The sequence below is a fragment of the Ovis aries genome, chromosome 11 (assembly GCF_016772045.2).
Source record: "Ovis aries strain OAR_USU_Benz2616 breed Rambouillet chromosome 11, ARS-UI_Ramb_v3.0, whole genome shotgun sequence".
In the NCBI taxonomy this organism is placed as follows: domain Eukaryota; kingdom Metazoa; phylum Chordata; class Mammalia; order Artiodactyla; family Bovidae; genus Ovis; species Ovis aries.
Genome location: NC_056064.1, coordinates 26,392,004 through 26,416,464, shown reverse-complemented (window position 1 = coordinate 26,416,464; position 24,461 = coordinate 26,392,004). Strand labels below are relative to the sequence as shown.

Sequence of the window (24,461 nt, the reverse complement as noted above, 5' to 3'; positions counted from 1 at the left end):
CTGAGTGTGAAAAGAAGAGTCCAGAAAGGAGAGTGTCTGTCCCTTTCCAAGGACTTCTCATTTAAACTCTCGGAGAAGGCAATGGCACCCCACTCCAGTACTCTTGCCTGGAAAATCCCGTGGATGGAGGAGCCCGGAAGGCTGCAGTCCATGGGGTCTCTGAGGATCGGACACGACTGAGTGACCTCACTTTCACTTTCATGCATTGGAGAAGGAAATGGCAACCCACTCCAGTGTTCTTGCCTGGAGAATCCCAGGGACGGGGGAGCCTGGTGGGCTGCCATCTATTGGGTCGCACAGAGTTGGATACGATTGAAGTGACTTAGCAGCAGCAGCAGCAGTAAAAAGTGAAAGTGTTAGTCTCGTAATTGTAGTAGTTCAGTTGTTGTGACCCCATGGACTTGTAGCCTGTCAGGCTCCTCTGTACATGGAATTCTCCAAGCAAGAACACTGAAGCCATTCCCTTCTTCAGGGGAGATTCCTGACCCAGGGGTCAAACTCAGGTCTCCTGCATTGCAGAAAGAGTCTTCACCGTCTAATGCAAGAGACACAGGTTTGACCCCTGGGACAGAAAGATCCCCTGGAGAAGACAATGGCAACCCACTCTAGTATTCTTGCTTGGGAAATCCCATTGTTAGAAGAGCTTGGCAGGCCACAGTCCACCAGTTCGCAAAGAGTTGGACACTACTGAGATTAAACAATGACAACAACAACAAAGTAATGTTTACATTAAGGCTGGAGGTGGGGTCTTGCAGAAATACTATCACTGTTACAAGTGATCTCAAAGATCAAGCAGCCTTCTCTTTCAAATTTGCAAAGAAAGGCCCAGAGAAGCAAAGCAACTTGCTCAAGGTCACACAGCATGTCCGTGTCAGAACATGACTCCTTGCTCTTTATATAGCATTACTCAGCCTCCAGTGAGGCTAACGGCTGGGGGTTCTACGCCAACATGCCTAGACCTAAGGTGACCCAAGCCAGACTTGAAGGGGGTCAACATAGATTCTTACTGCTCCCCTCCACCTCTCCCTGCCACCCCTCCTCCACGCACAGCTCCAGTGATCAATTAGTAATTGTGGAAGCAGTTCTGTTGTGCCGAACAAGAGGTGCAGAGACAAAGGCCTGCAGTAGGATTTCCTATCCTCAGATCTTAGGATCCTCAACACTTCCCACTGCAGTCGGGGAAGGGGTAAAGGGGCAGTCACGAGGCAGCCAGTCCCCCCTCCACTCCCCAGCCCCCAGACGGTTTCTCCAGCCAAGTTCTCACGAAGACGCCCCTCCCTCAGCGGCTCCACTGTTGCTATGGCAATTAGGTGGGTGGACAGCCCATCCTATCTAGAGGCCACCCAGCCCTCGCGTGGGGAGTTACCATAACAACCCCCCTAGTAATAGAGGGGGTTGGGTCCCACCCCCCTTCCCCCGCAAATAGAGAGGTGGGTGGTTTGATTGGCAGCTGGGCACACGAAAGAGGAGGGAAAAGGAAGGAAAGGCGTCAAAGGAGAGCTCAGAAGGAAATGGGGGAGAGAAAGGGCAAAAAACAGGGGAAGGGAAGGAAACGCGTATGCGCACGCGCGCCAGCTGGTGGGCGCGCTCCGCGGCCGCCTCGGCCGCCGCCCACTTCTTTCACGCCAGGCTCGCGCGGTCCCTCGGTCCTCGCGCGCGCCTTTCGCTCCCTCTCCTGCGCCTGCGCGCAGGTGTCGGCGCCGAGGGGGAGGGGGAACCCGGCGCGCCCGCGTCACGTTCCCTCTTCCACCCTCCGGGTGCGCGGCCACTCTGCGCCTGCGCAGGAGAGGCGGGAGGCTCGGGTTGCAGGCTCTGGGGCGAGAGCTCCTGTCAGTCGGTGGGTCGGTCCTCCCGCCGGCCCTCCCCCTCCCCGTTCTACGGGGGAGGCGCGGTGGAGCCCGCCCCCAGGATCCCCCGATGGGGGAGAAGCGGCGACGGCGGCAGCGGAATAACCGAGCCGGAGCGTGAGCGGCCCCGGGGCCCCGTTCCCGGTGGAGGCCATGGGCGACCCAGCCCCCGCCCGCAGCCTGGACGACATCGACCTGTCCGCCCTGCGGGTGAGCGCGCCGCCCCCCCAGCCTCGCCCGGTTCCCGTCCCCGCCGCTGGAGAGCGGGTGGCCGCACGCCTCGCGAGCTCCCCGGGCGCCGGGTCCCCCGCGGCGACCCCCGCCCCTCTCCCTGGCCCCCGCCCTCCGCTCCCCTTCGCTCTCCACGCGCTGCAGATTCTGGGAGCCAGCTTGGTCCCCGCCCTGGGGTGCCCCGCCCCCATTCCTCTCTCGTCCTCTACCTTTACTCAGCTTCCGGACCCCTTCCTTCCAGGTGTTTGCGGCTCACCCTCCAGCTCCCCTGAACCTGCAGTATCTTCACCGTGGTGCCCCTTCCTGGCCCCTGATCCCCTTTGGGGCCTCTTTCCCCCTCGTTGCTCCTCTGTCTTCTTCCCCCGCCTCCTGTTTCCCGGCTCCTCGAATTTTGACTTTGCCACTGCCTCGCCAGCCTCCCCCTCATCACCCTCTCTCCTCCTCGCCCAGCCCTGAATTGCATCTCTTCGCCGGCCGGCACTTCAGCCTCCCCTCTCGGGCCGCACACCTCCTACCGCCGCCCTCACCCGGCTGCTTGGCTCCCGCCCGCCCGGGTGCCTTCCTTCGCATTTCAGGTGCAGCAGTCCAGCACCAGGCATTTCCGGTCTCAGGGTCCCCCGCATATTACATTACCAACTCTGCAGCAGAGCTGTGGGGTTGGGAGGAAAGTCAAGTGCACCGGGGGAGGAGGGGACGCGTTTCTGGTCTTCAGAAACTCTGGCCTGGGCTGGGAAGAGGATGTTTACAGGTCTGTACACACACGAACACATGCAGCATGTGGTCCTTCGGGTTTGGAAAAGCTTAGGTATTCATGGCTTTGCTGGAAGGCGGGGGAGGCGATGGCGATCTCTCCAGGGAGGGGCTCATTAGAAAAGGGATCAGAGGGGAACAACTGCAGCAGGAATTTCTTGGAAATACCTATTCGTTGTCCCTCCTGGGGCCCTTGCACGTCCTCATTTGGGAGCTTTCAGCAGCATTTACCCGTTTTTCTTCAGCAGGGAGCCCTGGCTTAAGGGGCCACTGAGTGATTTCAAGGTGAAGACTCCAGCCTCTCCCCCAGGGGGTGTTTTTGTCCTGTGTCCTTCATGCTCTCTCAACAGGCCAGGGTGTTTGGGGAGAGCAGGATTTCCCATCTCTGGGTTGGGTGCTCCGGAGGCCCCTATTGAAATGTCTTCTGGTTTTTGAGTTGGCCAGGGAATGTGGCCAGTAGCTGGAAAAGGCGGTCAGCCACACAGGTGCCCCGGATATGACTGGAGGGGAGAGGGGAATTGAAGAGAGCAGAGTCATGTCGTTAATTGGGTTTCTCTAGGTGACACAGTTTTTCTTGCCATTCAGGTCATAATTTGTTTGGTGAAACGTTGGGCTAGGAGACCTGACTTGCTTCAGATAAGGTGATGAGTTGCTGAGGAGGGAGATGGAAGATTGAATTTCTCTCTCTTTCTCTGTGTGTGTGTGTGTGCGTTTAGGGGAAGAGGGTCTGAAGGCTTTGGGAGGGAGAGTCTTAATCAGTTTAAACTGTGATTCTCAAGTCAGGCCAGCTGGGGTATAAGATGGAAATCCAGGCTCCCCTTAGTGTACTATCTACAGGATGAGTCCCCACCTTGCCTTCCCACCTTGGTTGTTGATTAACTCTCGCTGCAGGTTCCTGTTGCTGAGGTGACTTAAATATAATAAAAACAGGTGGGTCCAAACCATGATCTTTGGCTTAAACCTTGTGGGGCTCTGCCTGGGCTTCTCTTTTCCTTTAGCCTCTTCTGCTAGTTTGGCCTGGATCCTCGGCCTGGGATTTCCAGCAATTCTGCAGACACCCTATGACCTTGGATGTGGTATTTCCCTTCTTAACTTCTCTACTTTTGAAGCAGTGTTAGCCTCTTTCCTCAATCATCTCCTGCCCTATTCTCCTCTCCTTCCCTTCAGAGAGGCCCTAGACCTGCTCCCGGTGCTTATGGTCTTTCCTGCCTCGGGCATTTTAAGAAAGCATCCCTCTTCCCCCCCCCCCGCCCCCCACCAGCCCAGTACTCCAGGGTTTGGGGGGGGAGTGAGGGGACCACTTCTTTTGAAATAGGACTGCAGAAGGCCTGTTGGACTTTTCTCAGGGAAGGACCTGTCCCCTCTGCCCCACCTCAGAGAGCCCCTGTATAACAGCTGGGCTCAGTCATCTCTTGTTCTGTTCTTGTCTGTCGAGTAATGGCAACCTGGAGAATTAGCAGAAAACTGTTTCTCTAAACTGGGGAGGGGGATTGGAGAGGAGCATATTCAGCATTTATTAGCCAGCCTCACAGAGTCTAAGTTGTTTTTCTTCTCTTGTTTCAAGATAAGGCTTAGCTTTCAGGTGCTGATGAGAGTAATAGGCTGGTATTAGGAAAGATTGAATGGCACTATCTCTTAGCCATGGGTGGGGAGGCGGGTAGACCTGCCACTTCGTGACCACAGGCACGCTTGACCTCTTTAAGGCTCCGTCTGTCTTCTGGCCCAGTAGTGTGGGGTAGTGTTCCTAAGTTCAAGTCCCCGCTTTCTCACTTATGAGTATCCATGGCCTTTCTTCCCTGGTTGGCTGCAGATTCTGCCAAGAGCCTCACCTTCTAATTCTCCGTATGCTCATCTGTATAGTGGTGCTGGTACTGAACTCCGAGTTACTGAGGACTGGGTGAAATACTGCATATTAAGTACTTAGTCCAGTTCCTGGCACATCATGACCATATGATTGCCCTTATTGTTAATTGTTACCAGCTGACAATCAGAGAAGGCTTCTGGCACAAGTGTATCTAGAATAGCACTCCTGCCCCTGCTTCATTTTTGTATAAATTTTTATATAGCATCCCTCAGTCTGCTTGCTTTTATTTTGTAGTCTTTATCACCAGCTGACATGTGCTTATCAACCCTGACTAAAATCTAAGTTCAGTGAAAGCTAGGATTTTGACTGTTCTGTTCAGTTTTGCATCCTCAGGGCCTATAACAGTGCTTTGCACGTGAGGGGGTCTCAACTGTTGAATAAATGCGTGTCCTGACAAGTGAAAGCTCTTAGCTCTAAGCTCTGCTTAGAGAAAGCATTCAATAAACATCATGCTGGTTAGGCTTTCTCTTTGCCTTTTGTATACACACAATTAAGAATATATCTTTTCTGAGTTTTTTTGGAATGAGACCTCATCTGGTGGTAAACAGAGCTCTGGAAGCCTCCATCTGAGACTTGAAGTAAAGTTAGGATCTTCCAAGAGAAAAAAAATGGGCCTCTTATTTCAGACCCTCTCTGTGTCCAAGTTTGGTTATATTCCAGAAGAATCTTCTGACTGGGAACTCCTGGCTTCTCACAGAGCAGAAGTATCAGTGGAAGTGGATGGGACAAGGAGGGAGCAGACCCTGGGCTGACCTCTTTCCTTTTGTGTTGCTCCTCGTGGTTGACCCGCTTCACAAACCGAGCAGCTTCTCTTTACTGTCCGGCCAGCTGGAAGTTTTAGACTGCAGTGTCCTTGGAACCGTGGGGCTGCGCTTAGTGTGTATTGAAATAACGCCATGGCCCACAGGCAGGAGGGACTTGTTGCCGGGCAGTCGTGCTGACGGAGATGTTCTTACTCTAACAGTCTTGTGTTGTTGTGTCCCTTCTCTGGAGGGGCCTCTTCCCCTTCCTTTTCTCTTCGCGAGGCTGTGGAGCCAGCACCACTTGGAGGGCTGGCAGTTCTGGGCATGTGTTTCTAGGCCGCTGAGCAACCGCTGCACTCTGATGTGCTGGCTGTCCAAATGTTGATGACAGATGCCTCAGGCCAGGGCTGGACTGGCTGATCTCCTGCAGCAGAAGCAGGGGCTTTGAGTGGGGACTTTTTTCCTAGAGAACTGCAGGTGAGGGTGGGGCTCTTGGGGGAACTAGTGGCACTTGGAGTGAAGTGAAAAGCTGCTTTGGCCAGAGGCTGGAAGGAAGGTAGCAGAGAACTTTGCTAGAACGAGATGTTCACCCATCTCCCAAGCTAGGAAGGAGACATCGATACCCTTTGTGCCGCGGGTAGGACAGAGCCCTTGCCCTTCGTGACCCACAGAGGGGAGGGTCTTTGGAGAAGTGAGGTTTTCACAGTTAAGAGAACAGTAAGAGGGTCAGCAAGAGAGCTGGCCTGCCTACCACCAGCAGCTTCTCCCAGGAGCTCAGTTCACAATAAAATTCTAATTTCAGATCTGGCCTTCATTCCTTTCCACTCTAAACTGTGTGCCTAAAACGAGACAACAGCTTGGGTAGGTTGAGTGTCCTTGCCTGTCATCTTGGGGACAAGATAGCAGGAAGTGTGCAGCCGCCCTTTACGAACTTGTGCTTTGGCCTTGGTTAATAAATAAGGAATGTGGTGACCTCTCAACCCAGGAACATAAAACAGCTCTGGGACTGCAGAGCATCTCCAGAAGCCATTTGAGAGTCTTCGCAACTGATCTTTCTGTCTCCAAAGTTGTACCAGAGAGAGTTACCTGTAACATCCTTTTTTGCATCAGTCAGTCACCAAGCATTGTTGGTCTACTATATTGAGAATCACATTCTAGATACTACAGGAAGGATGTAATAATGTGATGATACCATTCTAAGCCATTTAATCAGAGCTCTGGGAGCTTCCACCTAAGCAATGCCTTTGCAGGCTGAGGCTCCCCCCCAACCCCCTCACACATATCCCCTACCCTCTGCAATTTTTAAACTGTTTCTGCCTTCCTCTATCTTAGAACCCTCAGGGTCAGGAAGTTTTTGTTAACTCTGATTGCTGTGACTCATACTCATTTTCTGTTTTCTGTCTGTAGTGGTCAGTCATCTTGAAATCTGATATCCAGTCTTTCCCCCTCCTCCAGCACTCAGTTTACACTCACAACTCCCTCAGTGTTTTCTTCAGTAGGCTGAAGAAATAGAACAGAAAGCGATCAAGTTAATAAGTCAAGTCTCAAAGCATTTCTCAAATGCCTACAGAATATAGGAAGATACAAAAATATGACTTGGGAGAAGGCCTCGTTCATTCTTTTCTCTCTCTTGTTCTCCCTGGCCTTTTCCTCCTAACCAGCCAGTCCTTGACTTCAGTCTGGGATTCTTCCATCTACAGGACACTCCCCAAGAGGGTGATTGAAACGATGCTTGAGGTTTTTTGTTCTTAATATGGGTAGGAGATGGTGGAGAAGAGAATAAAGGGATGGAATTATGGTGACCAGGAAGCCCCTGGAGATTTTGCCCAGTGACCAGACAGCCAAGGATGTACTTGCTAAAGGTAGGACTTCCTGTTCTCCTTGAGGAAAGAACTAGAACTAGGCATGAAGATACAGTGACACGCAAGATAGACATGGTTTTCCTGTGCTCTAGTAGTGGGGAGAGACATTCATAAAACAGTCATATGTATATCTCTCTATATATAATCACATGTACAGAAAATTGCAAGCCATGATAAGGACTGTAGCAGAAAACTTTGGCAAGCCATGAGAGTACATAACAGGAATTGTTTTTACTTTTTACAAGACAGAAATATTTGGTTGGTTGGTTGAGAGACAAATCACCTGTCAGAAAACCAAGCTGACAGTGCCACAGAAAGCGTAGCTAGAGGTGAGCCAGCAGGTAGAGTGTGGGAATGACCTGAACTGGGAGACCCTGGAATGGGGCCATTCTTAGGGTGGGGGTTTAGGTCAACAGTTAACCAACAGACAGGCGCTTGAGGATGGGGTAAAAACTCCAGGCTCATTTCCAAAAGGATTTCTTCTGAATCTTCCTGTGAGAGAGGAAAAAAAGTTTGTCTCTTTCAAAGGATAAGGGTATGTATGTGGAAGGAGCATATGACTCTTATTTATTTAGTGGGGGGAAGGTCTCAGTACTGGGTGTGTGCGAGTTCACATGTCGCTCTGCAGAGGGTGACTGCGTGTGCTTGTTGTCTTAAGTGAGTGTATGAGGGAGCGGGTGTACCACTAGATGGTACAGCCCTTTTATATCAGGGGTGCCCAGCCTCCGGATCTACTGCCTGATGATCTAATATGGACCTGATGGAATAATAGTAGAAATAAAGTGCACAACAAATGTAATGCACTTGAATCATCCTGAAACCATCCCCCACTTAGCAGTCCTTGGGAAAATTGTCTGCCACAAAACCGGTCCCTCGTTCCAAAAAGGTTGGAGACTGCTGTTTTGTATCATATTTATGTATGTAAGATACACAACGTGTTTTGATAGACGTAGGCATAGTGAAGTGATAACTGCAGTCCAGCTGATTAACATTTTCATCTCCTTACACCTGAGTGTGTGTGTGTGTGACTTGATGTCATTGGCCCCGAGTAGTGGGTCGGGTTGGAAGGTACGTAAATCTCACAGGAATAAGCACGAGCAGGCCCGGCCTTGGAGTTAGCTTCCATGGTCAGTGGGATTCTGCCTAACGCTAGGTGGATACTGTATGTATAAACAGGTCTCTCTCAATTTACACTGAACAAGTCAAGGATGAGTGGGGTGTGTCGGGAAGTGTTACCAATTTTGCACAGAGAACCACAGTCTTGGGTTTCTTGGAGGAGCCAGACTCCAGGAGCGGCTGAAATGTCAGGAGGGTGGGGCGGGCTGCCAGAAGTGTGTGTTGGCCCAGCCCGTGGTGTGGAGAGAGGGATGGGTGGAAGACATGGAAACTCTGCCTGCAGCAAGAGGAATGCTGCAGGTTGGTAAGGGAGCAGCCGAGAAGACCTTGGACCGAGGAGGGAAGTCTGTGTCCTCACAGTGGGAGAGTCTTTGCAGCCAAGGGTGACAGGTGAAGCTTCTATAGTCACAGCCAGGAGCTGCCCCCTCAGAGCCTGTGACTAAGTCTGTGCCTGTGGTGGTGAATCTGCTCTGCCTTTCGGAGGAGAAGGGCCTCTTGAAAAGAGGCCCATGGCAGCGGGTCTTCTGAGGGAAAAGGGAAATCTTCTCCCACCCTCTTCCACCAAAACCATCCAGGATAGGATCTGAAGGGCCGGAATTGCCGAGTTGCTCCTAGACCACAGGCTTGGAGGAGTTTTCTTTCAGCAGTGGTCTCTGCAGGGACATACTGAGGATCAGTAGGGCCGAGTGAGGAAGTTTCCACCTCCTTCCAGTCACCTCGGTGTTCACTTTCCCCACAAAACCTCCCCTGACCGTGCCAGCCCTCACTGGTCACCTTCTCACGGACCTTGTAATTTAGTATTTGAATATGTATCACCCCTACTAAATCGTATTTCATCGTCTTGTTTTTCCTTTCACTTCCTTAACTATAGGAACCATAATCCACACTTTCTGTTGAGCCTCACAGTGCATATAGAGTACACAGCAGGGTTCAGTACTTATTCCCTTGATAAGCGATCAGGAGCCAAGCATTCTTGTCGCTTTCCCACCGGAGTGCCTCGTATGTGCTGGGCACCATGTGACACAAAATAGCATAGTTCCTGACTAAGTGCTTCCCAACCCAGGGGGCACTGCTCTCCTGGGAGTGTTTGGAAATGTTGGGGAGGGAGGTTTCATTATCAGTTTGTCTCAGAAGCACTAACAACCTTAAATATTAATATGTGAGGATCAAGGCTGTGAACCACCTGGCGATGACCGGAGAACACACTGAAGAATTATTTTCCCACCCACCTTGCCGATAAGGCCTCTTGTGAACCTGTTATGGATGTGGGAAATGTCAGGGGAAGGACTGGACAAGTTTCTCCTGTGAAGTCAGAAGTCAATCCTAAGCTCCCTCCTTTCCTTCTTTCTGGGCGGAGAGAGGAATATAGGCTGTAAATTACTCGTGCGCATGGCACGAAGCTCTTCTCACAGCTTGGATCTGTCTGCCAGCACACCTCTGGAGGTAAAATGGGCCAGCTCCAAAGCCAGACTGCAAGGAAGACGATTTTCATGTTCTTTCTTCACCACCCACCCACTCTCTCTTTCAAGGCATATTTGTAAGAGAGTGGCTGAAAAGCATGTCATACTTGGTCTTCAGTTCTGAGCAGCTTAGGAGAGTCTTCAAGAAAAGATTCAGACAGACTTTGTCTTGTAATAACCTGTAATGGAAAATAATCTAAGTATATATATATAATTGAGTCACTCTGCTGCTATAAGCCAGAAATTGACACAATTTTGTAATTCGGCTCTGATTCTATTGAAACAGAATAGCTGGACATGGGGTGCCCTAAAATCTGAGCAGCAGGAAGACGAAAGGAGGAGGTAGGTGTGAGGTCCCGTTATGCGAGAGGAGGCTGGTGCAGGGGTCTTTGCATCCTAAGGTCGGCCCCATGGAGCCAGAGGTGTGCTGAGGGAGTGTCGTTCCTCAGTCTGCCGGGGAGTGACTAGAGGGAAGACCACTGGGCTAGTGTCTCCTTTGGAGAAGGACAGAGCCCTGGGGGTGAGTGAGGGGCTGGGAGCAGAGTGGCTGGTGGGAATGCGTGAATGTCGTGGGGCCACCATCACTTCTTGCTATCCGAATCTGACTTGAGGGGGAAAGACTGAGGGGCTCTTGGTCTAGTCTAGCTTAAGGTTTGGAGAAGTTGGGGAAAGTCCCTCTCACCTTCATGATGTCCTTCTTCACCATGGAAACTACCTTCAATCCCAGAGAGCAGGGTTGGGAGGACAGACAACACGTGGTTCAGAGGTTGGCCAGTCCCTGTGTCCCTTCAGACCTCTAGGAAGCCCTCTTTTTCTCTCTTTCTTCAGTTTGGAACAAAAACTGCTCTGATACAGGTCATTTATATTTTAATGTGGACTCATTTCAGAAGGGGTTCTGGAGTGGAATAGGGAAAATAATGAATAGTTGCTATGCAGTTCCCTCCTTGTATAATCTCATTATTCCTCACAGTAACCCTTTGAAGTGGGATATTTTCCTCACGTTTCAAGATGAAGAGACCAAGGCTTACAGAACTTGGAAATTAAATAACGTGCCTGAGGACAGCCACTAAGCAGCAGGTTGCAGAGTTGGGCTCAGGTCTGACTCAACCCAGAACCTGAGCCCGTGTGCCCCTGCGCTGGTGGAGGCCTGCGCCCAGGTGGCAGGCGTCTCTGGGGCATGTTGAGGGGAGGGTGCCCTGCCACTGACATTCTGGACTGTGTGCCTTGAGCAGTATTGTTTTCCACTTGCTTTAATCATGGACGTGTGGCCTGTGGAAAACAGGCTTAGTGGGCTCACTCGGGACAATGTAACACTGTCCATAAAATGTCTGCGGTGAAGAATTGTATTAGGAAACTTTGAAACATGGCCTGTTTCATGGTTTGGAGGCAGCCTGTAAGAGCAGTGGTCACCGCCTCTAAGAGGTCACCGTTTATATCTGTGTCTTGGTAGTGGACAGGTTTTAATCACGTGGGAGCATTTTTTGAGACGAGAGGATGACTCTACTTACTTATTTAGTAAATGACTTAGATTTTTTTAACATTTAATTGTTTGCCTGCAGCGGGTCTGAGTTGTGGTGCTCAGGATCTCTGTTGCGTCATGTGGGATCTTTCGTTGCTCACATGGACTGTAGTTGTGGCACAGGGACTTAGTTGCCCTGCACATGTGGGATCTTAGTTCCCCAACCAGGCATCGAACGTGTGTCTGCTGCATTGGCAGGCAGATGGGTAACCACTGGACCACCAGGGAAGTAAGAAAAAAAAAATAGTAAATGACCTTAGCCTGAGCCATTGGAACTGCTGGTGGGTTGGTGTTGATGGGCACATGCTGAGAATACAAAGATCCAGGGGCCTATGCCCAGAACTGGTGGAGATTTCTGGATGTCAAGCTGCCAGGCAGCCTTCTCTGATGACGGGAGCGAAAGGGGTATGCAAGAATTCAGATTTGTTCTGGAGGAAAGAGCATTAATGATTCAGAAGAAGCCCTGTTCTTCAGAGGGAGGAGAAAAAGACTAGCTCATCCCTCCCACCTTAAAATTTTTTTAAAAAAATTGTAGTTATTAATAAATACAGCATAAAATCGACCATCTTAGCCATTTTTAAGTGCACACTTTGGTGACATCAAGTACATTCTCGCTGTTGTGCAATCATCACTGCCGTCCCCCTCCAGAACGTTTTCATCTTCCCCAACTGAAACCCTGTCCCCATGAAACACCCAACTCCCCGCCCCCAGCCTCTGGCAACCACCCATCTGTGTCTCCTCCCTTTGTGTGTGTGCAGGGCTAAGCAGAGGGCTGACATGGCAGATACTTACTATTTGTCGAGTCAGGTGAGGTGACCTGTTTCAGAACTCCGTGTGTCATCAGCCAACCCGGGACACTCCCCTTCCTCCTGACTTCAGTGCAAGGCAGTAGGCCTCCAAGGGGGGTTTTCAGTGAAATGGCCACTTGGAATCACAAAAGGTTCAGGCAACGGAAAGAGAAGTTGAGGGTTTCTTTTCCGTATTCAGCTCCTTTTGCCATCTCCCAGCTGGGCTTTGCTTTCTGGTTCTGTTGTGCTTATATGCGTCTTCTTGTTTACTCTCAGCCCTTACGTCTCATCCTGGGGGTGTGGTGGGTCGCGACAGAGGAAGGTGGGAAGACCACCATGCAGGGGACGAAGCTAATAAAATGAAACAGCACATCTCTGTGTGTGAGGGGTTCCTGTGTTAACAGAGAGGGCTTCTCCCTGGAAGCAGAAGAAAACCATCCTTACATGAGTACATTGTACCCAGAGGAGGGTCTCTGTCTTTTCTGTGTTTCCCCTTTCCCAAGGGGTGGCCAGTGGTGTAACTCTAATGTATTCATGTATCATTAGGAGCAGAAAGGTGACATCAAGTAGGAGGTAGTTGTTTAGTATCAGGCAGTCTGAGCTCAGGAGCTTCTTTCCTGTGGAATGACAGGCCACAGCAAAGGCCTAGCTTCTCATGGGGAGGAAGGAGTGGTCAGCTGTTAAAGCTGTCATGGGGGAATCGAGGGCAGCCTTTGAGGCCCCTTTGATGTCACCTTCCTGGGTCTCCAGGCCTGCAGAGTTTGGAGCCTGGTCAGGCTGTATTCCTCTGTAGTGTCCACACCCCTGGACAGACCCAAAGCATGACCTAGAATTGAGTTGGATTTCTTAGAATACAGGTGACCAATTCCATGGCCTGCCTACCTCCTCCCTTTGTTCACACCATTTACAGTTTTTTCATTGACCTTCGTGGGGAAGGAAGTCTATAGGAAGGAGAGGCAGGCTTGGCGATTAAGTCACCCAGGAAGAGAGGAGGGTAGGGGAGACCTGTGTGGCGGAGAGGCCTGTCTTACAGGTCAAGATCCAGGCCACAGGGCCTCTAGTTGGAGGTTCGGGGGGCAGCTTAGGGTCCCCTGTTCGGGGCTGTTTCCCTGGATCACCCGCCCTGGTGTCAGGTCCCAAGTCCTGAGGACTCACTGTCTTTTCTGTTTCCTACGCACAACCTTATAAGAGGCTCCACGTGTTCACTGTCACCTTCCAGGGTCTGCCCCGTGGCCCTCCTCACCACAGCCCCTCTCACTCCAATCTAAAGCCTGTTTCTTTCTTAGATTGAGTCAACTATAAATGGATTGATGGTTTTTCTTGGGCTGAGCCTGGTTCACTCACCTCTGATGCTCATGGTGTGAATGGAGGAGCATTCCACTCCTCAGTCATGGGAACACAGCCTTCCCTAGGTATTATCCTGCCGTCTGGCATTGTGCCTGCCTGGATTTGGTTGTTATCACCACCACTGATAAAAGCACGGAGTGGCTTAAGTGTCCATGTTTAAAGCAGAGCCTCCATGGACCATCTGACATTTTTAAAGATGCCAGCAGCGGGCCAGGGTCCCAGAGCTGGTTAGACCTGAACTCAGAGGCTTCTGTTGCTCTGCCGCAGTGCCCAGGCCCCAACAGAAACGGAGGACTCCTGTGTGTTTGGTCAGCCTAGAGTTCAAGGTGCATTCTGTGCAGATGAGGTGTGTGTCGCAAGTCAGTGATTAATGTCCCCACCGCTGCCCACATCCCCCACCCCATCCTTGAAACCTGCCCAGGTGGGGCAGGAGTGACGTCTGCAGAGCTCCCCGGTGGAGGCCTGCTGACACAGGGCTGTCAGAGTTGAGGCAATGTGATATATGGAGCAGGCGTGGAATCAGGAGCCCAGAGACCTGGCTCCTGTTTCAGTTCCTCTCGCTTATAGGATGAGCGTCGTCTCCCTAGGACTTGGGTTTCCCCACTTAGGAAGGGGGCTCTTAATCAGAGGCACGCTCAGAGTCACCTGGGCAGCTTCTTTAACCTACGTTTTACCCAGACCCTGCCCCTCCCCTCCAGGTGATTCACTGTTCCCAGGGCAGTGCCTTGGTATGTGTGTTTTCCCAGGTGAGCAGATTCCCTTTGAGAACCACTGGACCAGATAATCCTTAAGGCCCCCCAGACCCAAGAGGCCCCTCCTCCCTTCTTTCCTCTCTTCATTGCTAAAAATCCTTGAGCACTGAGTTGGGACGTGGGGTGGGGCATCCAGGAAGGATACCAAAGAAAGGGAAGGTTCAGAAAAGTCTGAAGGACCGTTTGAAGTAAGAACATCAGTGTGGGTGCGCTCCTTGTTGTTCAGTTGCTCAGTAGCGTCCAACTCTTGGCAACCCCATGGACTGCAACATACTATGCTTCCCTGTCCTTGTCCGTCTTCCAGAGTTTGCTCAAACTTGTGTCCGTTGAGTCGGTGATGCCATCCACCATCCCGTCCTCTGTTGTTCCCTTCTCTTCCTTAGGCTCCCCTGAGTCTGTTAGAGCTGAGGGAAGAACAGGCAGACCTGGTGAGGACTGACCTGGGAAGACAGGACATCTTTACTTGCTCTTTGAAGATAGGAAGGGACCTGGATATCGGGGCCTTTCCCATCCCCACAGGTGCTGGAGAGGGATTTGAATCCAAACTCCAGTTCTGTCACTTACTGTGTGACCTCTGGCAAGGTCATAATTACCCCCACACCTCATTTTTGCCATTTGTCAAAGACCCACCTAACAGGGCTGTTTTGAGGGTTAAACAGAAGTGTATAAGTACTTGGCCTGGTAACTGCTCGTTAGATAGATGGTTGCTGCTCGTTAGATAGGTGGTAGCTGCATGATTTTCTCCTATGGAAGTCCCCAGAAAGGATGTCTCCTGGGGTTCTGTTAACACTTCTCTTCTTCTTCACATTTTGTTTGGGGAAAAAGAAAACCACCCAGTGTCTTGAGTTCAATCTTAATGGCTGTCGGTGAGTGCCTCACTCAGCCCCCAGGTGTGGGTCTGGCTCTCCCTTCTCTATCAAAGAGCATTCTACCCTCTTTCAGTGGAAAAGAGAGCAACTTCGAAATCTAATGTCTAAACTTGAAACTCCTGTTTGTCCTGCTCCCTGAGTCAGGAATTCCAGCCCCGCATTGCCCTTGTGTGTGGAAGCTGCGGGCTCAGCTGGGGGTGGGGGTAGGCCGGCACCTCACCCTGGGGACATTCTGATGGTGATAAATGGCTTCCTTCAGATGTGAGAGACAGGACTTTACACAAAAATGTGTAAAGTGCTTTATGGAAAGGCTACTTGGATCCTCGATGGCCTTGCCTGGAGACTTGAGGCTCTTTGGGCCTTCCCCACCTCTGACCTTCGCTGAGATAACTCTGATTTGTCTTTTTGGTCTCAGGCTAAATATCACTTCCCCCCATCAGCCCTTTAATGCCCAAGCCCCTATCATAACCTCCCTTTAATCTTTCAAAAAGTATCCTGTGTACTTTCTGAAAATGTATGCATTTATTAATGTGTGTTATTTTTGACCACGCTGGGTCTTCGTTGCGAGTGCGCCTTTGTCTAGTTGTGAGCGGGGACTGCTCTGGTTGTGGTGTGCGGGCTTCTCGTCGTGGTGCCTTCTCTAGTTAGGGAGCACGGGCTCTAGGGCGCCCAGGCTTCAGTTGCTGTGGCTTGAGGGTTCGAGAGCACAGGCTAAGCAATTGTGGTGCCTTGGTTTAGTTGCTCCACAGCATGTGGGATCTTCCCCTACCAGGAAACGAATCAGTGTCCCCTGCGTTGCAAGGCGGATTCTTAACTGCTGGACCACCAGGAGGGCCCTGCCCTCCTATTGCAGTTCAGTTTGTGTAGGTGTGTAATTGTGTCTTTAATGTTTGCTTCCTGTAAGCTGCACGAAGGACGGGTCTGTTTCTGTTTCATTCATTGCCACATTCTGGTCTCTGCCAGGCACTCGACGTTTGTTGAATGACGGCATGACCTGGTCACAGGGCCCTAAAATCGGCAGGAATGTAGCCAGGGAAGCTTTCTCAGGAAAAAAGAGGAGTGGTGGGCCTGGTGAATAGTTGGATGAGCATGTTTGCTCCATCTTGCTGGTCAGGAAATTCTTCCCTCTGTCTCACCTATGTACCCCTTGGGCTGTAATTTATTCTGAGTTGGTCCTTGGTGGGGCCAGAGAATTTCTGGTCTCCACCCTTCGGAGAGTAACCCTTTCTAAGTCTGATTCAGACAGTCCTTCCTTCCCCTCCCTGTGGGCCCCACCCTCCACCTGCTCTTCTCTCAACTGACTCACTTGGCGCCCTCTACCCTTCCTTCCCGGGTGCCTTCTCATAGTCCCGTCTGTCATAGCCTTCCTCCCTGTGTCCTCTCCGGTGGCATCTGGCCGGGTCTCCCATCTGGAAGTAGGAGCCACACAGGGGTCAGACAGGACCTCGGCTTTCTTGGTCACGAGCCCTCCCCAGCCTCTTGCCTGGTGTTCGTGGACACCTGACTCCCACAGGAGGCGGTTGGCAACGAAGTTTAATGGTTTGTTTGTGCTAGAATGGAAAGCCAACAACGAGAAGCCTTATTATTACCCAGCCCCTGATTATTGTTGTCATCCTGTGGGAGCTTGGTGTCTGCCCCGCTCCTGCCTCCTTGTGTCCAAGCTCTGCCCTTTCTCTCCTGTTCTCTGCTTGCCAGGGACGGCCCCACTCGCGCCGCCCCCTGCGCCTTTCAGCCCTGCCTCCAAGGCCGTGGTCATTTTTTCCCTCCCTTCTCTCTTGCCTGCCCTCCTCACAGTTTTACTTTTTTGTCTTGTCTCTTTTCTCCCAAGCTGCGACTCTTCACTCTAAATCCCAGGAAAATCACCTTCTGACAGAGTTTTTCCTTGGCTCTATGGGAAGTAAGTCTCTTCACAATGACTCTGCAAATTTGTAGCACTTTGTGTGTATCAAAATGTTTGTACATCTATGAACCCTTGTGAGATGGGGTTGGGTTGGTAAGGAAAAGAGGCTCTGCAAGCTTAAGAGATTTGCTGATTTGCCTTCATGATATGAAAGAATCAGAACCAGTGCCCAGGCCTTCTGATTCTCAGTGAAGCCTAAACCATTCCCTGTCATTCCGTCTTACTAGCCTCTTGGTTGCCTTGCTGCTTCAGCTAAGGAAACATGTCTCCGAGTCATCTGCTCCTACTTTGGAACCTTCCTTTAAGTTGTCTAAGATGTGACCTTCCTCTGTCCTTCACCTAACCTAGCCTCTGCCCCCTTCTTTCTCCTTTTCAGAAAGCTTGGCTCTCTTCTCCCTCAGAAACCTTCCCCGTTCTCTATTCTTTCCCTGTTGCTTCTTACAGCCTTTGGGTCCTTGTTAATGTTTCCCTTTGATTCTAGCCAGCGGTATAGGAATTCCTGCTGTAGGAAAGTCCGCTTTCTAGTAATATATGTTTACCCAACATATAAATTATGGGGCGCTGATTCACATAACAAAAGAGGATTCACTTTCAGTAGCTGCCCTCGTTCGTTGCTTTTAAGTGACTATTTGTGGATTATTTTGGAAAAAAATGGAGATTAAACCCAAAGCTAGTGTTAGAAACTATAGCACTAGGGAAAGGGGATGTTTTATCTAGATAGCACCTGCTTTCTTCTGTTTTTATATCCACTCAACAGAAGGATATTGAACGTGGCCTTGGGCTTCTGTGGTGGTTCAGTCAGTAAAGAATCTTTTGTAATGCAGGAGACCTGGGTTTGACCCCTAAAGAAGGAAATGGCAACCCACACCAGTATTCCTGCCGGAAAAATCCCATGGACAGAGGAGCACGGCGACCATGGGGTCGCAAAGAGTCAGACACAACTGAGTGACTGACACTTTGACTTCTTAAGACTTTGTCTTGCAGAGGAAAAACAATTAAAGAATCAGTCACTAAAATGAAATTGGTGCCATGAAAGGGGCTGTGCAGAGTGCCGTGGGAGCAGGGCCACAGTCAGGGAAACTTCCTGGACGAGATGGGGTCTGAGTTGAAGTCTGGAAGGATGTGCACAGGGCATCCAGGTCAAAGGGAGGGGAGAGATGGAGTTGGAAGAGTGGACAGCATGTGCCGAGACCCAGAGGTGAAAAGGAGCATGGCGTATTAAAAGAACCAAGAACTCCTTGCCTTGTCCTTCTCCCCCTACCCCCCTCCGCCACAAGATGGGAATGGGTGGGGCTCCAGGTAAGCCATCCTTTGGATCATCAGCTGTAAGGCAGTCAGATCTGAGCTTAAGGAAGAGCCTGTTTGGCCCACAGAAGGCCAGTGAACAGAGCTCTGGGGCACGTGTGCCATGGAAGGCCTCCTTGGATTCGCCATCAGAAGACGAACCAGGCTCCACTTTGAGAACACAACGTCTTGGAGCCTTGGTTTCCTCATCTGTGAAGTGGGGTAATAATTCCCGCCTGGCTTCCCTCCAGGTCAGAGGCACAAATGAGACAATGACTGTGGAAACACCTTGTAAATCGTGAAGAGCTGGGTAGTTGGATGATGGCAGCAGAGGCAGCAGCTGGGAGGTGATGAAGTTGATGCTGTTGGCCACAGACAGAGACAGTCTCTGTATTCATTATGGCAGAGACAAGACCAAACTCTGACACCTTGTAACGTTTTATTAGCAAAGGCTTTAAAAACTTGAGACTTGGAAAGTGAGTATTAGAGAAGTAAAGGGAAGACATCACCCTCAGCTGCCTGGAAGGCTTTGCAAGACCTTCCAGCTCTGAGCAGGGGGATGGCTAGAATGACCTCCCTTCTGAGGCTGGGAGTTGTCACCCCAGGCCTGTAGTTCTCTGTTTTCCTTTAGCTGCTGGAGCCAGGCGGAACCTCAGAAGCAAGCTGTTTATCTTGTAGGTTTTTTGGTTTATTTTTAAATTTCTGACTGTGACGGTATTTATTTTTTCCTTTTCCCTTTCCCCACTTCTCCAGCTCAGCATCAGAAAGAGACCATCTGTCCCCGGCCTCGCCTGCGGCCATTTTAGAACCGGCACCAGGCTGCTGCTCGAATTCTGGTCCCCTCCTCCCCACCTCCCTCCTGCACTGCCTGTCTCTCCTTTGGCTCCCTGCATGGGTCAGCCCCGCCTCCCGTGGGGCTCTCCATCCAGGAAAACCCTCTGATCTGGATAAAGCCCTCAGCCCAGGGCGTCTGGGAAGCCAGGTCTGTGAGAAACCTGGGCGCTGAGGCATGGAGGGCACGGATCCCAGCCTGGCGCAGGCAGGGCCCCTGTCCGCTCTGACTGGTTTCTGATCAGAATGGTATTTGTGTTCATGTGTGTGTGTCGGGTCTGGACTTGCTTCTGCCTATTCGTGTATCTGTGTGTGTGTGTTCATGATCGTGTGTGTCCGTCTGGCATAGAGACCCAGAAAGAGCGACTTAAAAACTACCCTCTGCCAGCACATAAACATCCTTCCTGGTTTCTCTCCTGCCCCTCCGCTCCAGGGCACACTCGGTTCCCCCCGCTCCTGTACTCCTTTTCCAAAAAAAATGCTTCAAAGCCGCCGACAAGCAGAGGGTGAGTACTTCACGGTGTGGAACCAGAATAAAAGGATGCACTTGAGTTCCGCAGTGTGGGGTAGGCTTATCCACGGCAGAGAGGAGCTTCAGCTTCAGAGAGGAATGAAGACTAGGAAGGGAGTCTTCTGAAGGCCACCTGGTTCATTACTGGGCGTTGTGGATGACGGGGAGTTGAGGCGGGTTTTACCCTTCCTTTCGAGCTCTCTTCTCTCGGGTTTGTTGGCTCTGTGAGGAGGTGCCTTGATGGTCCTCCCCCCACCACGCCGCCGACTCCGGCCGACTTCCTTTCTCTCACGGGAGTGTCTGTCTGTCTCATGCTTTGGCCTTGGGCCCACTTTCCACACTGAGCCCTTGGTGTAGGAATGGGGGTAACACAACACACTTCCTGGGTCATTGGCGGGTGGGGGGCGGGATGAGACTGACTCAAGCCTCGGAGGGCCTCCTCCTGTTGACACAGGCAGGCGTCTGGACCTGCTGGGTCCTTGGGGCTGTGTCTGCTTTCTGTGCTTGGGGACGAAGCTTCCTGAGGAAACCTCCTGCCACCTCCCGACCCCACCGCAGCCCACACATCCACTCCCATTCGCTTCCTCTTATACCCGTCCTTTCCTCAACACACACCCTCCTGTATCTCTTCTCATAGGCGAACACGCACACACGTCCTTCAGTTGCTTACAGCTAACTGAAGGACATCTCTCCACCAGGAAAGCCGCCCCTGCCAGCACCAACTGTGCCTGCATCCCTGTGGGCCTCAAGCTGCCGGGAAAACCTGTCTGACCCCCACCCCCCCGCCTGGCCCCTTCCCGGTGGGGGCTCCGATAGCAGGGGCTTAGGTGATCTGGTTGGTTGTGGTACGAGGGACAGGGTTTGAAGCTGCATCTGCACGGCAGTCAGTGGTTTAGCGCTTAGATGGTTGGCATGTAGGGGTGGCTTCAAGGCCTTGGTGAGCTGCTAGGAGACTGAAGGCCCCCTCCTCCAGGCTGTGCCTTGGTGCCAGCCCTGCCTGTGCCCCCCTCTTCCTTTTCCTGAGGGCCTGCTGGGTCACAGGAAGAGCTCAGAAAAACAGGCCTATTGTTTTCTTCAGGGAGGGAGGGTGGGAGGCCCTCTCAGCCCAGCCTAGTCTCAGCACCAGATAAACAGAGGCTCCACAGGCCCTGGCAGCCCTGCTCTTCCAGGCGAGAGGGTGGTTTGGCCGCAGCCTCCATCACGCCAGCTCTTGTTGGTCCCCTCTGTGGACCGCAAGTTCCCATTTTCTTTCCTGAGTGGCCCTGCGGTTCTTTTCCCCATCCTCCATCGACATCACAGGCTCTCTGAGCCTCTGGTCCTCTGTGGAGTCCTGGTGTGCTTGGCGACAGGGGAGGTGGGGCTGAGGCCCACACTTGTCCCCCTTTCCCCCAGCCCGGGGGCAAGCCCGCCTCCTGGCGCTGCTCCCCTGTGGAGGGGTGGGTGGGATGGCACCTCGCCTAGGTTAGGGAGCCACACCAGTTGCAGCAGGAGGACCTGCCAGGGCATATCCCAGTGAATAATCACAGCAGGGCCTGAAGTGCAGGAGAGACCGGACCTTCCCTGGTGTCTTTCCCAGGGATTCTCAGCCCTCCCCAAACTGCAGAGTCCTGGTTCTTTCTACCATTCCAGCAGCCTCCTAGAATCTCCTGGAAGGGACAGACCCTTGCAGCTCTGAAAATTCTGTCCGATTTGTGGGTCAGCAAAAAAGTGGGGTCAGATGTGCCACTCCTACCTGCTTCTCCGGCAGTTGCCTCACAAGCAGCATTATCCCTGAGGCTTCAGTGTATGTAACTCTTCTCAGCATGTTAATTCTCCATTCTGGCATCTTGATTTATAAGCTCCTCGAAGGTAGAGCCAAGGTTTAAGAAGGCACTCTTTGGCAGGCAGTTTAAAAAGATGCTGCAAATATTGACGCTAACAGTTTGCATTTATTAAAGTACTTCGGGAACCCCTGTCCCCCTTGGGGGATTTCATCTCCATGCAGAGCAGACACCACACATGTGACTCCCCGCTTGGAGGTGGATGATCTTGAAGCAGCAGCGCAGGGAGGCACGTGGTCAGAGCAGCGCCGAGGCCAGGGTTCGACCTGCCAGCTCTGGGCCACTTCAGGAAATGTTGACCCCAAACCTGAGGGGCTGGCCAGCTTTTACCTTTCTGTCACCTGCCCTTCATCCTGGGTTCCCCTGTGACTCCAGACCTCTTCTGTGGATTTCTGGGCACCTGCACGCCAACTGTGAGGGAGCAGTTGGGGCGCTCCTTCTCTCCTGCGTCTGGCAGCCGAGCCTCACGGCTCCTTCATCCTTGAGCTTCAGTTCTTGCTGCCTGCCACCCCATCCTAGCCAGGCCTCAAACATGGATGCATAAGCTCTTCTGCATTTTCTCTTGGGAAATGGTCACCACCTTCATTTTTCACCAAACGATTCCTTGGTTTTCAGAGAAGGCAGAGGAGAATGCCAGTCAGTACTGGTCCCCAGGCCTCAGAGTAACTGCCTTGCTATTTGTGAGAGCTCTGTCGCCATCTTCCCCTCGTCCTTTCTCCAGATATGAGCTAGGGCCAGGGGTGAGGTCAGTCCAGGGAGCCCCTTGAGGATCAGCAGAGCAAGGGAGAAAGCTCCCCAGTTTGTGCCCAGTTCTCTCCTGACCAGTCCCAGCAGTAAGCAGAGCCCCCAGTGAAGGTACAGGTAGGCACCTTGGGAAGGATCAGGGCCCTGTGCCCAATCCACATTTAGCTAACTTTTATCGAGCTCGCAGCCTGTGCCAAATGCTGGCTGAAGCACACGGCAATGCCTTCAGGAAGTCTTGGGCTACAGCTGGGCAGACTGACACACTGGAAATCATGAGAGGGGAACTGAAGACAGAGGAGTCTGAAGGGATGGCCCATTCCTGCTGCCACTTGCCTACCCCAGGGGTCTCCTCTCTATCCATCCAGCTTGGTGCCTCTTCCTTCCCCCCCCCCTCAGCTCTTTATCTTCTACTTCTTCCAGAAAGCTCTCCTCAACCAAACCCACCTCCTCCTTGCTCTGCTGGCATTTAAAGGTTAAATCAACAAGCATCTGAGCACCTCACGGGTACTTAGAAACACAGCTGGTGCTGTGAGGAAAACAGGAATCGGTGCCAGCTGATGCCCGAATCGTGCAAGGGCAGTGTCCTGCGTGAGCGGCATGTCACTACGTGAGTGCACGTGTGGGTCGGGCTGCAAGGTGGTGTGTGGAATGCCATCCCTTGAATTGTGCCTAGAGGCACATCTACCTGCAGAGTTACTGCAGATACCATCACTGTTGTCTCTCCATACCTGACCGCATACAGTCGTAAATCACAGATGGCGTCGTGCGGCGTGAAGTCCGGTGCCGTGTAATGTCTCCCTGGCAGTTTTTGACCTGGATGAGGGGGTCTGTCAGGTGTCTCACAGCCCCAGTCTTCAGTAACTGATCCGAACACTTTTGCTGCCTTCCACAGCCTCTCCACCAGCTGAAGACCTGGTGGCTCAGACAGTAAAGAATCTGCCTGCAGTGCAGGAGACCCAGGTTCAGTCCCTGGATCAGGAAGATCCCCTGGAGAAGGGAATGGCAACCCCTCCAGTGTTCTTGTCTGGAGGATTCCATGGATAGAGGAATCTGGCGGGCTACAGTCCATGGGGGTCACAAAGAGCTGGACACAACTGAGAAACTGACTTGCACTTTCTCTTTCAGGAAACGCTTAGTAACATAAACCCTTGTGAGTGAAAGTAGCCACAGACTGTTACTCCACATGCTCACGATTCAACAAAAGTGATGTTGCGTATGACACAGAGAGCTGCCCAGGCAATATAATAAAACATTTGGGCGCCCACATCTGTGCAAGTCTGTAGAGCTCTCATACCAGGTGGCAACCAGGTACCACCTGAGTGTGGTTCCTGCCCTGAAAGAGCATCTCTTCTACTTCGGGAGATGAGACATAACCATGCGAAAAGTTAAATAATGAGATTATGGTCCAGCTTGTTTAGTTGCAAGGAAGCTCTCAAGTGAGGCTGGATACAAGAAGTTGCAGCAGAGACTCTGGAGCCAGGCTGTGTGCATTCAAATGCTGGCACTGCCACTTCATTAGCCATTTGACTTTAGGCAGGTTATTTACCTTCACCAAGCCTCTATTTCCATCATGTGTAAAGTGGGGATCATAACAGTATCAGTGCCGTGGAGTTTTGTGGGATTAAATTAACTAGTAGCACTGCTGTCATGTTGATTTCGATTGACTTGAAGGGTCCGAATCTCACTGCAGTCTGAGCACACAAACAGCGTGCAGCACAGCCAGTTTCCTGGATCTAGAGCTGTAGGGTGATTGAGTCATGGTAGAACCAGGCACAGCGAGCGCCAGCCAGTCCCCTGTCCCCCTGCTTCCCTCTCCCTCCACTCTGTTCTGTTCTCAGCCAGCCTCTCTGCTCACAACAAACTCTGCCACCCTGACTCCCCAGGTACCTTCCTGGTGTCTTCCCTCTGGGTTTTAGTTGGAATAGCCTAGAGGGAAATTTGCCCTCATTCATCTTTTCTCTTGGTTTCAGATTGGCTACCCTTGGGTCAGGAGCCCATCTTTTGGACTCATGAGCTATGATTGGGGTAAAAAAGGAACCACATGGTTGAAAACAGGGTCCCTTAGGCAACAAGAACTTTGATCAGGCCTAGAAGTCGAATTTTGAGGGCAGACCTGGGCTCCTCTGCTTCCTGGCTGTGTGTAACCCTGGGCATGTCATTTAGTTGCTCTAATATTCCTTCCCTGTAAAATAAATATGCCAATAACATCTACCTTACAGTTTG

General features: G+C 51.7%; 1 protein-coding gene across 15 annotated transcripts in view; it reads left to right on the top strand.

Moving 5' to 3' along the window:
- The first annotated feature begins 1,767 nt into the window (after positions 1 to 1,767).
- Positions 1,768 to 24,461, top strand: part of MINK1 (misshapen like kinase 1) — a 46,486-nt gene continuing 23,792 nt past the window's right edge. For all 15 annotated transcript variants that reach the window (XM_027975028.2, XM_027975027.2, XM_027975030.2 and 12 more), the window contains exon 1: positions 1,768 to 2,057. In XM_027975028.2, the coding sequence (XP_027830829.1) occupies positions 2,001 to 2,057 (57 nt within the window). In that variant the 5' untranslated portion in view covers positions 1,768 to 2,000. The remainder of the gene's footprint in view (positions 2,058 to 24,461) is intronic.